This window comes from Podarcis gaigeae, assembly GCF_964106915.1.
Source record: "Podarcis gaigeae genome assembly, chromosome: 13".
In the NCBI taxonomy this organism is placed as follows: Eukaryota; Metazoa; Chordata; class Lepidosauria; order Squamata; family Lacertidae; genus Podarcis; species Podarcis gaigeae.
The window spans coordinates 1445750-1460495 of record NC_139689.1 but is presented as its reverse complement, the minus strand read 5'-3'; the positions used below and the strand labels follow the sequence as shown (position 1 = coordinate 1460495).

Here is a 14746-nt window from a genome sequence, read left to right as displayed (position 1 = left end):
TATTGTCCTTTGTTCTTTTTCTCTCTGCTGTCTCTCTCTGCTAGAGAGAGAGGGAGCCATGTTGCAGTGCTCCGTGTGTGTTTAGATGTAAATAAAGTCGATTAGCCAAAATGCTGAGGTTTAATGCTGAGCCAAGGACTGGAGATTGCCCGGCTTACCAGCCGGTGGGCTGGAGGCAGCTGGGGGCTTGCAAATTGCCCCTGTTCCCTTGGAAGCATCCCAACAGCCACTTCCAGGTTCCTACTGGGTGGAAGAATAGAGAGACCTGGGCGCCCTGGGAAAAGAGAGACAGCCACGCGAGGAGGACTCACAGATTTTGGTTCTTTTATTAAACAGATGTCGTCTTCATCATCATCATCATCATCATCATCATCATCATCATCCCAAGGCCACCGCTGATTGCTGGAGGGCGGGGTGGGGGGGCTGCTCCCTTCACCCACACTGGGGTCCGGGAGGGTTATATACAAACGCAAGCGAAAATACACAAGAAACCAAAGTTGCCCAAGGAGGGGGGGGTGGGGAGAGGGTTGCGCAAGGGGATCTGGCCTCGTGGCCCCCACCTCTCTCCAGCAGCCGAACGTCAGCGCCCCCCATGGGAAGCCCCAAACCCAGTGAGGAATCAAGGGGGGGGCAGCAAAGACAGGCTGTTTGCTTCTGCTAAGGGAAGAAGCCAACTTCACCTCCTGTCTCCCCCACAACACCCTGGGAAAGAAAAAGCTGCCTTGAAGAGGCCTTGCAGGGTTTGGGGTAGGGGGGAGAGACTGCCAAGCCCCCCCCCCCAGCTTCCTGCTCCCCCTTCCCAATCCACTAACCACCCTGATTAGGTGGGCCCAGTTAAAGTGCTTTGTTAGTTAATTACTTAATTGCCATTACAAAAAGGAATAATTAAAGCAAAATATACACAGCTCCCCCCCATGGGTGGCTGGGGGGCGGGAGAGAATTCTGATATACATCCAACACACGTCCCATGGCTGGCTGGTCGGGGGGGGGGCGGGTCAGGAGGGAGGGGCCAGCGGTTTTGCCCCCCGAAACTTACTGGTGAGCCAGGATGGGGGGGGGCAACCTCATTCTCAGTCCCTTATCACTTCCCCCACGGATATGAGAGAGAGAGAGAGAGAGAGAGGGTGGGGGGGACGCCAGCAGGTGGAGATGCTTGCCACGTGCTGCAATATTTTTTTTTTTTGGGGGGGGGTGAGTTTCACAAAGCCAAAGAGGTCTGCCTGCAAAGGACATGGGGGAAATGGCTCAGAATGGGAGAATATCCAATACTTCCTCCTCTTCTTCTCTCCCCCCTCCCCTCCGCAAAAGTGGCCCCCAGCTACTCCCCATACCCTGTCCCTATAAGCTGTGGGGAGTTGCAGCTTTCCCTCCTCCACTGATTGGAAGATAGGAAAGTGGGGGGGGGGGGAATGGATGGGACTCCCAGCTGCTTTTATTTACATGATTTGGCTTTGATAATAAAACCCTGCCCCAGAAGCCGTTCCGCCCCCCCCCATCCTTTTTGGGACACTGAAATACTGCTGAATTCTGGGATGAGGAGGGGGGGGGGAATTTAGGCATTGCTCTCCACGCCCCTCCCCAACCGCCCTGAGGTGGGACCACCACGAGAGGCAGCAAGGGATGGCTGTCTTTTTTAGGACTGGACCCTTCCCACCCCAGCCATGCACCCGACTTCTTTCCTATCAGAAACAGAAGAGTGAAATGGGGGCGCAGAGGCCCCCCCAAGGGCAGCCGAGAGGAGGGGGGGGCAGGACTGAGAAGTGAACCGCCAAGGCATCGCTGTCACTTTCAGGGGATGGTCTTCTCTGGGCCGTCTTGAGCTCAGGCGGGGCATCTGACAAGACCCTCCTCCTCCTCCTCCTCCCCCCCCCTCCGCCACGGAGTGGGGCAAGCAGGAGGGGCGGGATGGGGCGAGCCCCCCTGCCCTCACCAGTTCATGATGCAGTTCCTGTTCAGGGTCATGAAGTAGACCTGGCTGCTGCCCCCAGAGCGAACAGAGGCGAAGAAGACCTGCAGGGAGGGATGAAGGAAGGAAGGAGGACGTGAAGGAAGAGCCGTCAGTCAGTGGGGGTCAGGAATCGCCCCCCCCCAAGTCCCTCTGCAGTCAAGCAGTGGCCCTCCCAGTGGCCATACTAGCTGGCTCCGATGACTGATGCAGCAAAGAGGAAGAGGAGATTGGCAGGGGGTCAGCCACGAGCGCCCCCTCCTCTCCGGGTATCTCTTCCACCCTGCTGGCAGCAGCAAATGTAGAGTGAGCTGGGATGGCGCAGTTGTGCTTTGAGACAATAAAACACACACACACACACACACACACACACACACACACACACCGCCAGCCCCCAGCTCAAGTGGCGTCTGGCAGGGCTCGATCCAGGAGGCGTGACTCGCACCCACCTTGTCGTTGCGCTCGCACAGGAACTTCAGGCGCTGCGCCCGCTTGTGCATGAAGACGCCGTCCAGGTGCCCCGTCTCTACCGAGCGGATCTCAATGGCTTTCTCGCCCCAACCCATGATCTGATTGGAGCAGATGTAAGCTGAGGGGCAGGAGGAGAGAAAGGGGGACACGTGAGGCTTCCTCGTTGAGCACGGAGTGGGTGGGTGTGCCAAGCCCACAAGGAAGACAGGAAGCGGCTGCAGCTCAGCAATGGGTCCCGAATGCAACTCTGTCACGGGATGTCCCGGGGGCCAGGAGGGTCTCTGCCCAGCTCCAGCTCTTCTGCCAGCTGCAGCCCCTCTGGGGCCCAGGTGACACGGCCACTACCCTCTGGCAGCTTCCAGATTAGAATACAGTGGTACCTCAGGTTACATAAACTTCAGGTTACATATGCTTCAGGTTACAGACTCCGCTAACCCAGAAATAGTACCTTGGGTTAAGAACTTTGCTTCAGGATGAGAACAGAAATCACGCAGCAGCGGCGGGAGGCCCCATTAGCTAAAGCGGTGCTTCAGGTTAAGAACAGTTTCAGGTTAAGAACGGACCTCCGGAACGAATTAAGTACTTAACCCGAGGTACCACTGTACTGAAACACACTCTGCATGGGGCTGCCCTTGAAGATGGCTCAGAAACGAGTCCAAAACGCACCAGTCACATTATTGCTTTTATATACAGTGGATGCTCGGGTTGCAAATGTGATTCGTGCGGGAGGCACGTTTGCAACCTGCAGCGCCGCGTCTGCGTGGGTCGCGATTCGGCGCATACGCAAAGCATGATTTAGCGCTTCTGCACATGCACAAGTGCCAAAACCCGGAAATAACGCGCCCGTAGCCCGAAAATGCGCAACCTGAGGCGCCTGTAACCCGAGGTCTGACTGTACTGTACTGATCTACTGCCCAGATTCGTCTTTTCAACATCAGGGGAAAAACTAAGCATGAGGGGGAAAATTGTGACAGCAAGAGCTGTTTGACAATGGATCAAAGGCCTTTGGGAGTTTGGGGACTCCCGATACCTTGGAGTTTTTTAAGCAGAGGCTGGATGGTCATCTGTCAGGGATGCTTCAGCTGCCGTTCTTTAATAATAATAATAAATTTTATTTATTAAAATACAGTGGTGCCTTGCAAGATGAAAAGAATCCGTTCCGTGAGTCTCTTCATCTTGCGGTTTTTTCGTCTTGCGAAGCAAGCCCGTTAGCGGCTTAGCGGATTAGCACTATTAGCGGCTTAGCGGATCAGCTGATAGGCGGCTTAGCGGCTTGGGAAAAGGGGGGGGGGGAGGAAAAAAACCCCGCAGGAACTCGCAAGACATTTTCGTCTTGCGAAGCAAGCCCATAGGAAATTCGTTTTGCGAAGCACCTCCAAAACGGAAAACCCTTTCGTCTAGCGGGTTTTCCGCCTTGCGAGGCGTTCGTCTTGCGGGGCACCACTGTACAACTTAAAAACAAGATTAAAATACAACATTAAAATGCAGCCTCATTTCAGTAGAAACTCAAATCAAAAACTTTTTGGGGATGAAAATGTCAAATCTTCACCAAGGCAGGGGGCTGGACTAGATGACTCTGGGGGTCCCCTTCCAGTGCTACAATTCCATGGTTCTGTGAGGCTGCTGCTGGAGACTGACTTTGGGACATTTGGCAAGGAAAGGTGCCCCACACCCCACAGAGCTGCAACACTCCCCCTGTTGCATCGTAGCCCCCTCAGCGTCTAGACTGAAGCCCCCACCCACCCTAAGCGCCCCCTGCTGCTCCAGGCTTACCGACAGAGGTGGGCATCTCCCCCCACTGCAGCACGACGTCCTTGATGATGCGCCCGTAGGTGTTGACGTAGACGCCCTCGTCTTCGTAGCAAAGGAGCATCTCCATCCCTTCGGTGTTGGTCAGGAAGATGATGGCATGGGGGGTGACCTGCGACTGGATCTGGGGAGGGAGAAGGAGAAGAGGAGGAGGAGGAAGAAGGCTTAAATGAGGCCCACCCGCCAACCCCCACAGCCTGCTCCCCTCTTCCCCTGCTGGCCAGGCTTACATGTACTGGTATATAGATGTCGTAATTGTTTCCTGAGTCCACGTCGATGGCGTGGAAGCCGGCGCAGGATCCGTAGATCACTTTGAGCCGCTGGCCCTCCTCCACCGTCAGCTCCACCAGCAGCGGCCGGTGAGGCAAGTCAGCAAAAGACTGGAAGACAAAGCAGGGGGAGGCAGGAAGGGTGTTGTGTGTGTGTGGGGGGGGGGGGCTTCTGGCCACGAGGAGCCACCCAGGACCCCTTCCAATACCACAATCCTATGACCTCAAAAGGGGGTGGATGCTGCACCTATTAGGGGTTCTTCAGCGGGTCACCCCTTCACTGCACCCAGGGGCTGGGCTAGATGGCCTCTGGGTGCCCCTTCCAACTCGGACGCTCTCCTCCCAGTCACCAAATCAGCCCCCTCTCCCCTGATCCTTCCAGCCAAGCCACACTTTTGTGAGGCTCCCGCTGCTATCAAAACCCACTCCCCACGCCCTGCTGTGCAGATTTCGGGGTGTCCAGCAGAGCCCCAAAGGCTCCCTTCTCCCCCAGGGAGCCCCCCCCCCCGATTCCAGCCTCCCCAGTACCTTGAAGGCCATGAATTTGTGGTAGGGCTTGGGGGCCCAGGCATAGACTTCCACTGAGTTCTTGAGTGCAATGACCAGGAACTTGATCCGCTCGTATTTCACTGAGGGAAAAGAACCAGGAAGAGGGGGGTGGGAAATGTTAGGTCTGGACCCCACACCTTCCCTTCATAACCTGGGGCAGTTCCAGGCTCAAAGGGCTTGCCGTGCTGGGTTCAAGAATGACAGGGCGGGTTTGGCCATGAGAGATGGATTGTTGGACCGCGGAACTCCCTGCCACTGGAGACAGGGATGGCCAACAACCAGGAACCTAGTAACTGGGAACTGCAGGAGGGGAGAGTGTTGCTCTTGGGCTTGGATCCTGCACAAGGGCTATTCACTGAGGCATCAACATTACCATAATTGGCAGGTTTGGCCAAATTTAATTCTTCCTGGGGCAGAACGCTTCTGGGCTGAACTGTCAATGTGTCCGCCCCCTGGGGTGGGGTGGGGTGGGGGTCTCCTGGCCCCGACCGCTCAGCCCGGGTCCCGCACCCCACTTACCCACGCGGTAGTGGACACAGCCCTCCATGTCCCCCACGGTGGTCCAGCCTTGCTTCTTCTCCACTTCCGGGTCGTTGTGCAAAATTTTGTTCCGCAGCCAGGAGAGGTAGTAGACACGAAGCTTGTTTCTCTTCCCTACGGGGGGGGGGGGGGGGCGGGAGAGAGAACCAAGGGCCCTTTATTCACAGGCCAGGGGCGGGAAGAGGGGGAGCAGGGGTGCTGGGGAGTGTGGGGTTTCCTGCAGGACGTGTGTGTGCAAGAGATTCCTGTGGCCGACAATTCCAGAGCCCTCTTCCGTGCCAAGGCGCTCGGCAGCCAAAGGGAGGCCCATGGCAGAGAGTCAAGTCTTTATCGCCAAAGTTAACACCGACAAGCCGCTTCCACAGCTCTTTCCCAGGTCCAGAAGCTATAGAGTAAAAAGGTAAAGGGACCCCTGACCATGAGGTCCAGTCGTGGCCGACTCTGGGGTTGCGGCGCTCATCTCGCTTTATTGGCCGAGGGAGCCGGCGTACAGCTTCTGGGTCATGTGGCCAGCAGGACTAAGCCGCTTCTGGCGAACCAGAGCAGCGCACGGAAACGCCGTTTACCTTCCCGCTGGAGTGGTACCTATTTATCTACTTGCACTTTGACGTGCTTTCGAACTGCTAGGTGGGCAGGAGCAGGGACTGAGCAACGGGAGCTCACCCCGTCACAGGGATTCGAACTGCTGACCTTCTGATCAGCAAGTCCTAGACTCTGTGGTTTAACCCACAGCGCCACCCGCGTCCCTCAAGAGCTATAGAGCTATAGAGTAGTTGCCACCAGAAAATGCATTTCCCTGCAACACACGCAGCCAGAAACTGCGCCTGCGTGGAAACGCCCTCTGCTCCTCCCTTTTCAATCCCCTCCTGGTTCTGGGAGACAGCAAGGAAGGAACGGGTGGAGAAGCCCCTGGGCCCTTCCCTTGCGGGGCCTGCCTCTTCCTCCTCTGTTTCCACCCCATTCTGTGCCCCTCCTCCAGCTCTGAAGCTTCTCCTGCCTCAGACCCCTGCCTGCTGGCCGGGGCACAAATCGCTGGCCCCCTCTCCCCAGTCAGACTCCAGCCCCCTTTCCCCTGGGGTGCACCCTCCGCAGCGTCTCTGAAATCCTGTAGCCCCTGTAGGAGTGCAAATATCCAGAGTGTGGGCATCAGGTGGGATTGCTATGAGGAATGATAAACTATGAAGCAAGCCACTGTGTCCGCGATGAACGCGTTGCGTTGACTGGGTCTGATTCATTGACAATAATTTCTAATCAAATCCGATAAGCCGCTGCATCTCTGTCCTATTTCTCTGTCTGACAGGCACGTAGAAGCATTCTAAACACAGGCCAGTTGCTTCATCATGCGTCCTGGATCATAAAGATGATAGTTAGCTTTGATGTAGATACTGTCGTTTGTTAATCTTTAGATAGATCTCAAGGGCCAGGAAGAGAGTTCACAAGGAAATGGTACTCTTTCCTTGTCATCCTTCCGTCCTCTCCTGTTTATGACCTCCAGAGTTTCCTAAAAGCATTCCTCTTCACTTCCTCTTTTATTTACTCTGAACTACATATGCATGCTCAGAGTAGTCTTTGTAGTTAAAAGAATTTCTTCTGATCTGACTTTGTCCCACGTGGGCGTTTTGAAATGCTGAGAGGAAATCTGATTGGTTCTTACGGACACTGTGTAAAAAGTTCTTTTGTGAATAAAACGACCTGGGCCAAGGGGTAGACAGGAATTCTTATTATTGGCACTTCCTCCCAGAGTCTTGCTGGTCAAGCCTCATGTGTATTCTATTAATCAGGGTCCAATCCTTCCTTGCTTTGGGAATGCTACAAGCCCCCTCTCCCTCTGGGACTCCAGGCTTCTTCTCCCTGAACTTTGCTGTGCGCCCATATCAAGAAGTACAGGGCTGCAGGGGGACTTATGGGGAGGCCCTAATGGGCCAAGGCCGGTCCCAGTCCTCACCCGAGATGGTGGTCAGGAGGTTGAGCCCTTCCAGGACGTCCATCTGCTGGAAGCGGCGCCGGTTGATGAGGGTGTAGACCTTGCCTTGCCCACTCCGGTCCAGGAGCATCAGCCCGTTCTCGGTCCCCACCAGCAAGTTGACCCCTAGAGCGTGGGCACCGAGGCAGAGGGTGAGGGAGAGGCCGGGGGGATGGGGAGGGGCAGCCGTGCCCTGGCCCACCCAAGCGTCCCTGCCTCCTCACCCCACAGGGCGGCGCACAGGATCTCCGAGTTGAAGCGCTTCTTGTACTTGCGGATCTCGGGGGTGTCGCTGTGGGGCCGCGTGTTGGTGGGGTTCACGTTGACCACAGAGCCCTTCCGCGCCTCCAGCTGCAGCTGCTCCAGCCGCCCCGGGTCAAACGCTTTGCGGGTGGAAAGAGGAATCAGACAGGTCAAGCCTTCCTAGTTTGTTCCGGGGGTGGGGGAGTGGGAGGGGGGAGCTGAGCTGCCTGAGGGTCTCCTTCGCTGGAAGGTGGCAGCCTCTTCTCAAGAGAGCCTTGACGAATGTCTGTCATGGATTCTTGAGCTGCGCTTTCTGCACTGCAGCGGGTTGCGCTAGATGACCCCTGGGGTGCCTTCCAGCTCTACGATTCTACGTGAGGACTTGCATAAGCTCCCTGCCCTACCTGAACCTGGGACCTTCCATAAATGGATTTTGTTACCAAATGATTCAAAAACCCTTTATGCACTTTGGTCTTCTCATCCCATAAATATGCATGCCATCCAAATCTGTTGTCATGACCCTCAAGGTCCAAAATATCTGTATTTTTTAAAGTTATCCACTCCCGCAGCCTGCAGGGACAGGATGCTTCATAATATAATTTCAAATCCGGCAGGGAAAATCCACCTCTTTCTTTTGTATCTGTAGTAATTTATACTTAATGCTTGGTTCCTTTCCCTGCCAGGTAAATCTAGAAACATCTTTTTGCCATTGTCTGAAGTGTCCCACTCCACTGATTATGGGTATTGTCTGAAATAAAAATTTCTGGGCCCACGACATGGATCTGTCTGTTTTTTTAAAGACAACTCTGTGCAGCACAGGCTCTCGTGTGGGAGGCAGCAGGCCAAGGGAAACCCCTCTCCTCCCCTCCCCATCTCCCCTCCCTGCAAGGTCTCACCAGTGATGGGGATGGTGTCGCCCCCTCCGGGCGAGCTGTGGTAGATGCCCAAGTCCACAAACATCGTGAAGGAGCTCTTTCCGGGAGCCTTGACCAGCCCCCTTGACTGGTACTGCAATTGAGGGGGGAGGGGGGGGACAGTGAGAGAGAGGCAGAAGCAGGTTAGGGGACAATATCCAATGCCTGGAGGAGGGAGGGTTCCAATGCCAGGCCCCTGCACTGCCCCAACAAGCCCCAACACCCAAGGACCATGCATGGTTTATTTAATTTGCTTTAACTCCTTGTACTTTCCTTCCCTGCCCGCTTTGGATAAAAGGTTAGGGTATGTAGAATCTCACATTTTATTACAACTACTACCTACGTTTCAAAAAACTAGCTACAAGGCGTTTGTGATTTTGCACAAACCCGATTTGGAACAATTGCCATGAGAATCCAAAGAATTGTAAAATCTTGCATTGAACTATTTTTTAAAAAGAACCAGAACCGCTACCATCTCCTTCTGCTTAAGTCCAGTTCAGAAGGTGGTTTTAAAAGAGGACTGGGCAGATTCATGGAGGAGGAGAAGGTAAAAAAGGTAAAGGACCCCTGGACAGTTAAGTCTAGTCAAAGGCAACTAAGGGGTTGCGGCGCTCATCTCGCTTTCAGGCCGAGGGAGCCGGCGGTTGTCCACAAACAGCTTCCAGGTCATGTGGCCGGCAGGACTAAACCGCTTCTGGTGCAATGGGACACTGATGGAAACCAGAGCGCACGGAAACGGCATTTGCCTTCCTGCCACAGTGGTACCTACTTATCTACTTGCACTGGTGTGCTTTTGAACTGCTAGGTTGGCAGGAGCTGGGACTGAGCAACGGGAGCTCACTCTGTCTTGGGGATTCGAACTGCCGACCTTCCGATCAGCAAACCCAAGAGGCTCAGTGGTTTAGAGTACAGCGCCACCTGAGCTACTGATGCCTAGCTAGGATGGTTCTGCCCTGCCCTCCGCAGTGGGAGGTAGCAAAGCTTCTGCATCCCTGGAAATGGCAGGAGGCGAGATGCTCTTGTCCTTGTCGGTTTCCCATGGGGAAAGCCCATCTGTCTGAGAAAAGGGTGCTCATCCAGCAAGGCTCTCCTTTGGTTCTTAAGGGCCGGTGGTGTCGAGACAGAGGACAGATTCTGCTCCCGGAGACCTTCCGCCCAAGGTACCCTCACCTGCTTGCTAAGAGCAAAGGAAAAAGCACACTAAGTGGTGCCTCGCAAGACGAAATTAATCCGTTCCGTGAGGCTCTTCGTATAGCCAGTGGCGTAGCATGGGGGGTGCCAGGGGTGCCGGCCGCACCGGGCGCAACATCTGGGGGGGCGCGAGTCCAGAGGGAAGTCCGCCGGGCTCCCCACCGCCACCGCCAGCCTTGCGCCCTAGCGCGCGCCGCCCCCCGCTGCGGCTGCGCTCCACTCACTGCTCGCAGGAGGAGCAGCCGCTGCAGCAGCGCCGACGCCGCCACCAACGCCTGGCCGGGCATGGGCAGCCTTTGCACCCGCCGCCGCCATCCCCTCGGCCCAGCCACAGGCGGCGGCTGCTTCTGCCGACTGGGAGGGAGGAGAGCTCCGAGGGGCCTCGCCGCGCCCTGCTCTCCCCAAAACCCTCCGAGAGGAAGCCGGCGGGCGGGCAAGGGTCTCCCGATGGAAGGGGGCGCCGCTGGCTCCGGCTCTCAGCGCAAGTCTCAGCCGCGGGGGGGGGGGGGGTCGGGCAAGGACGGAGCGCGGCTGGAAACCCCCGGACCAGGCCGGGGGGAGGAGAGGTGCTCGCCAAGCCCGGATCTGGAGCGCCTCGGAGCGCGGGCTCCACCTACAGCCCAAGGAGAGGAGGGGGCGGGGAGGCGCCCGAGGGGAGGGGGCTTCGGCTGCCTCGGCCTGCGGGGGCTCCGCAAATAATAAATTTAATAAATTCCTGCTGAGCCTTAAGGGGGGGTCCTTGGCTCCTTCGCTCGCCCCCAGCCCCAGTGGCGTAGCGTGGGGGGTGCAAGGGGGGCGGCCGCAACATCTGGGAGGGCGCGCTCGCACTCGAGTGCTAAAATCCAGGGGTTAGGGGGTGCAAATTACTTGCCTTGCCCCGGGTGCTGACAACCCACGCTACGCCACTGCGTATAGCGGTTTTTTTGTCTTGCGAAGCAAGCCCACTGACAGCTTAGTGGATTAGCGCTATTAGCGGTTTGGCGGCTTTTAGCGATCAGCTGTTAAGTGGCTTATCAGCGGATCAGCTGATAAGTGGCTTAGGAAAAGGGGCGGGAGGGGAAAAAACCCGCAGGAACTCGCAAGACATTTTCTTCTTGCGAAGCAAGCCCATAGGGAAATTCGTTTTGCGAAGCGCCTCCAAAATGGAAAACCCTTTCGTCTAGCAGGTTTTCCGTCTTGCGAGGCGTTTGTCTTGCGAGGCACCACTGTATAAGTTTCAGTAGTGGGAGTGGTCCCTACTCACAAATCAATAGTCAATTGTAACAAAAACTAATCCATTTAAAAGTATGTATTCTGACAAGGATTACAAACTTTAATATAGTGGTATCTCGGGTTAGAGACACTTCAGGTTACAGACTCCACTAACCCAGAAACAGTATCTCAGGTTAAGAACTTTGCTTCAGGATGAGAACGGAAATTGTGCTCTGGCGGTGCAGCAGCAGCAGCAGGCCCCATTAGCTAAAGTGGTGCTTCAGGTTAAGAACGGACCTCCAGGACGAATTAAGTACTTAACCCGAGGTACCACTGTAGAGAGAATTATTGTATTATACATATCCTTATGAATTTGAGTTTGTAATCTGTTTGACTTTGTAATCCTTGTCAGAATACATACTTTTGAATGGATTAGTTTTTGTTACAATTGACTATTGATTTGTGAGCAGGGACCACTCCCACTACTGAAACTTATATTGGCCAGAGTTCTTGGTGTGCTTTTTTCTTGGTATATTTAATATCAAGAACTCCAACTTATTTAACGCTAAGAGCAAAGGGCTGCAACTCCACCCCCTAAAGGCACTGTGGCAGGAAGCAGTGGGGAGCAGCCCAAATGCCCCACAGCACCAAACCTCAGGCAGGCAATGGCTGCTTGCCCTCGCTCAGGTGCAGAGAGCTGGAGCAAAGGGGGAGGAATGTGGCCACGGCCCTACAAGGAGGAGTCCCTGCAGGCCAGAGGAGAAAGGAAGTGGGAGGCCTGGAAAAAGCCTTCTTCCCTCTCTTTAAATTGCATTCTAACCTGCATTTTAAATTAGTTTTTCCCCCCTATTATGTTTTCACTGTAATTTTATTGGTGTTAGCCGCCCTGAGCCCGGGGAGGGCGGGGTACAAATAAAATTTATTATTATTCCCCAAACTCACGTCGGTGGCTGTGTCCTTAGCTGGCGAGGAGGAACCGTTGCTGCTGCTCTTGGCCTCGGTGGGCGAGTGGCTGGGCTGGACCACGTCCGGCAGGTTGGTGTAGCCGTTGCTGTCGCTGTGCAGGAGGCCCCGCTCCTCCTCGGGGGTCTGCGAGAGGGAGGGGAAGAGGGGTGTCAAGACAGCGGGGATGGAGAAATTGAGCCCTTCAGCGCCATTGGTGGTGGGGAGGGTCTTGCAGCCCCCGTGGTGCTCAGAGTACGACATACACACACACACAGGCCTGGTAGGTGCAGAGTTTGGTGTCTTGTTTGAGTGCTGAGCCTCCTGCTGCCCCCCCCCCTTAAATCATCCTCACCATCACCCAGCAAGCTTCTAACCCCCCACGGTGGTGGAGACCAGCTGCGGACGCCACCCCTTTGCCCTGGCTTTTGACACGTGATATTTTGGGACCCACCTCATTCTTAGGGCCTCAAACTGTTTTAAATATTGTGCCAGAGATTATTCATGTAGGTTATGACCGCCGCCGGAATCTTAGTAGCCCCAAAATGGGAAACTCAGGAAATACCAACATTAGTGGAGTGGCAGACAAAAATAGTCGAACACGTGGAATCAGCAAAACTGACCCACAGGATCCATAACCAAGAGGAAACAAAGTCCAGACGTGAGTGGAGTAAATATGTAATAATTGCAGAAGTTTAAAGACTGTAGTAGGATTAAAATAAATCTTATGATGTGAATAGGAAGTTATTAAGAATCTGCGGGAAATGAAAGATTAATATGAAAACCTTTTGAAGGGAGGAAGTCTATGCTCAACAGAGCATTGAGAAAATAAGTGTGCATAGGATTGTAGAACTTCAGTGTATTTATTTTGTTTGTGTTAAAGAAAACTAAATAAAAAGCATTTTAAAAAATATATTGTGCTTTAACGCATCACCCTTGCCCTGGGGTCTTAGGGCATGCCACAAATGAATAAATATAAAAGCCTCAGGACCCAAAGCAAGACGCTCCCCTCCTGCAGAGTCCTTATCATAGAACTGAAGTTGGAAGGGAGGGGGCCAAGGGTCATCTAGCCCAGCCCCCAGCAGTACAGGGTCAAACCGGGCCCTCCATTCAAATGCTTTAAGCTGTGGAGAAAAGGAGGGCAAGGGGCCCTGTGGGGTGAGGAGGGAGGAGGCGGCATTCCTTCCTCTGGCTCCGAGGGCTGGACTAGATGGCCCTTGGAGTCCCCTCCAGTGATTTTTTCCTTAAAAAAAATGTTTAGAGGTACTCTCCTTTTCCAACTCATACTGCCCCTTAATGAGGCCAAACTTAAGATACCCAAAATGTTTAGGGGTATGCGTCCCCCCGAGGAAAAAAGTGCTGGTTCCCTTCCAGCTTTATAATTCCATGACCTCAGAAGGCGGTGGACTCTCTTCATTGGCGGTTTTAAGCAGAGGTTGGATGGTTGTCTCCCATGGATGCTGTAGCTGAGATTCCTGCATTGCAAGGGGTTGGCCTTGTCAGGAGTTCAGCCTACACACGAGTAGGACCCTGGTAGAGACACGTGCCCGCCTGGCATGTTCCCTCCCTCCTGGTCAATCGTTCGGGAGCCTCAAAAGCTTTCTTCAGCCCGAACATCACAGCGACCGATGCTAACAGACACCAGCACACTTAGGGATCCCCAGAGTTTGCCCAGTTTGCATAACCTCAGCAACTCAGCATTTTGGCTAATCTACTTTATTTACATATAAACACACACGGAGCACTGCAACATGGCTCCCTCTCTCTCCAGCATCAGACAGCAAAGAGGAAGAACAAAGGACAATAGTCCCACTTCATGGAACACAGGAACACAAACATCCTGTCTCCGTCACTTCCCACTCTGTGGAGTCAAAACATATGTGAAAGACAACAATCTCATGTCTGCAATCACGGAGCAGGAATTCTAACAGGGCTAGATGATTTTTGTACCCCCAGGAAGCAGTTTCTGTACCTCCCAGCCAGAAGATGGAGAGGCCAGGGGAGGGATCACCCCTCTACACCCACACCCACACCCACAAACAGGACGGAGGCTGCAAAGCGTGATTCTCACCCGCTGCACCAGCATGGTGCCCTCGCCATAGGAGCTCTCTGAACCGCCACTGCCGCCCGTCAGATCCTCCACGTCATGCACCACCATGGTGCTCACGGAGTCCGTGTCGCCGTCTCTGCAACAGGGAGGGAGAGAGGGGAGGTCAGAAGACACACGGAAGCAGCCACATTAAACCTGCCTCCTCCTCCTCCTCGCCCCCGCCCAGAGACCACAAAGTCTGGAAGCACGCCCAACTAGAAAGGGAAGAGGACAAAGGAAAGTCGCCCCCCCCCCCCAAATAACACTAGAACTTGTGAGGGTTCAGTGAAGCTGAATATTAAAAAGGGGGGAAAGTCCTTCACACTGAACAGATTCAAACTATGGAACTCCCTGCTGCAGGAGGCAGTGAGGGCCAACAACTTGAACACATCAGACTGATTCATGGAGTAAATAATAATAATAATAATAATAATAATAATAATAATAATAATAATAATAATTTTTTATTTATACCCTGCCCTTCCTGGTTCAAAAACCGGGCTCAGGGCAGCTAACAAAATCTAAAACACTTTAAAACACTTAATTATAAATGCAGCATAAAATACAGTATAAAAACATGAATAACAGTAAAATTCAAAAATCAATTAGATAATCCCCAGGGCTAGCTGG

At 54.0% G+C, this 14746-nt stretch overlaps 1 protein-coding gene across 10 annotated transcripts in view; it reads right to left on the bottom strand.

Moving 5' to 3' along the window:
• Positions 1-304: 304 nt before the first annotated feature.
• The window catches only part of MINK1 (misshapen like kinase 1), a 60765-nt gene continuing 46323 nt past the window's right edge, over positions 305-14746 (bottom strand). For all 10 annotated transcript variants that reach the window (XM_083706506.1, XM_083706508.1, XM_083706510.1 and 7 more), the window contains 11 exons: positions 14099-14213; positions 12028-12174; positions 8686-8797; positions 7771-7929; positions 7529-7672; positions 5563-5697; positions 5023-5123; positions 4456-4605; positions 4190-4349; positions 2395-2534; positions 305-2010 (listed from right to left, as the gene is read on the bottom strand). In XM_083706506.1, coding sequence (XP_083562632.1) covers positions 1927-2010; positions 2395-2534; positions 4190-4349; positions 4456-4605; positions 5023-5123; positions 5563-5697; positions 7529-7672; positions 7771-7929; positions 8686-8797; positions 12028-12174; positions 14099-14213 — 1447 coding nt within the window. In that variant the 3' untranslated portion in view covers positions 305-1926. The remainder of the gene's footprint in view (positions 2011-2394; positions 2535-4189; positions 4350-4455; positions 4606-5022; positions 5124-5562; positions 5698-7528; positions 7673-7770; positions 7930-8685; positions 8798-12027; positions 12175-14098; positions 14214-14746) is intronic.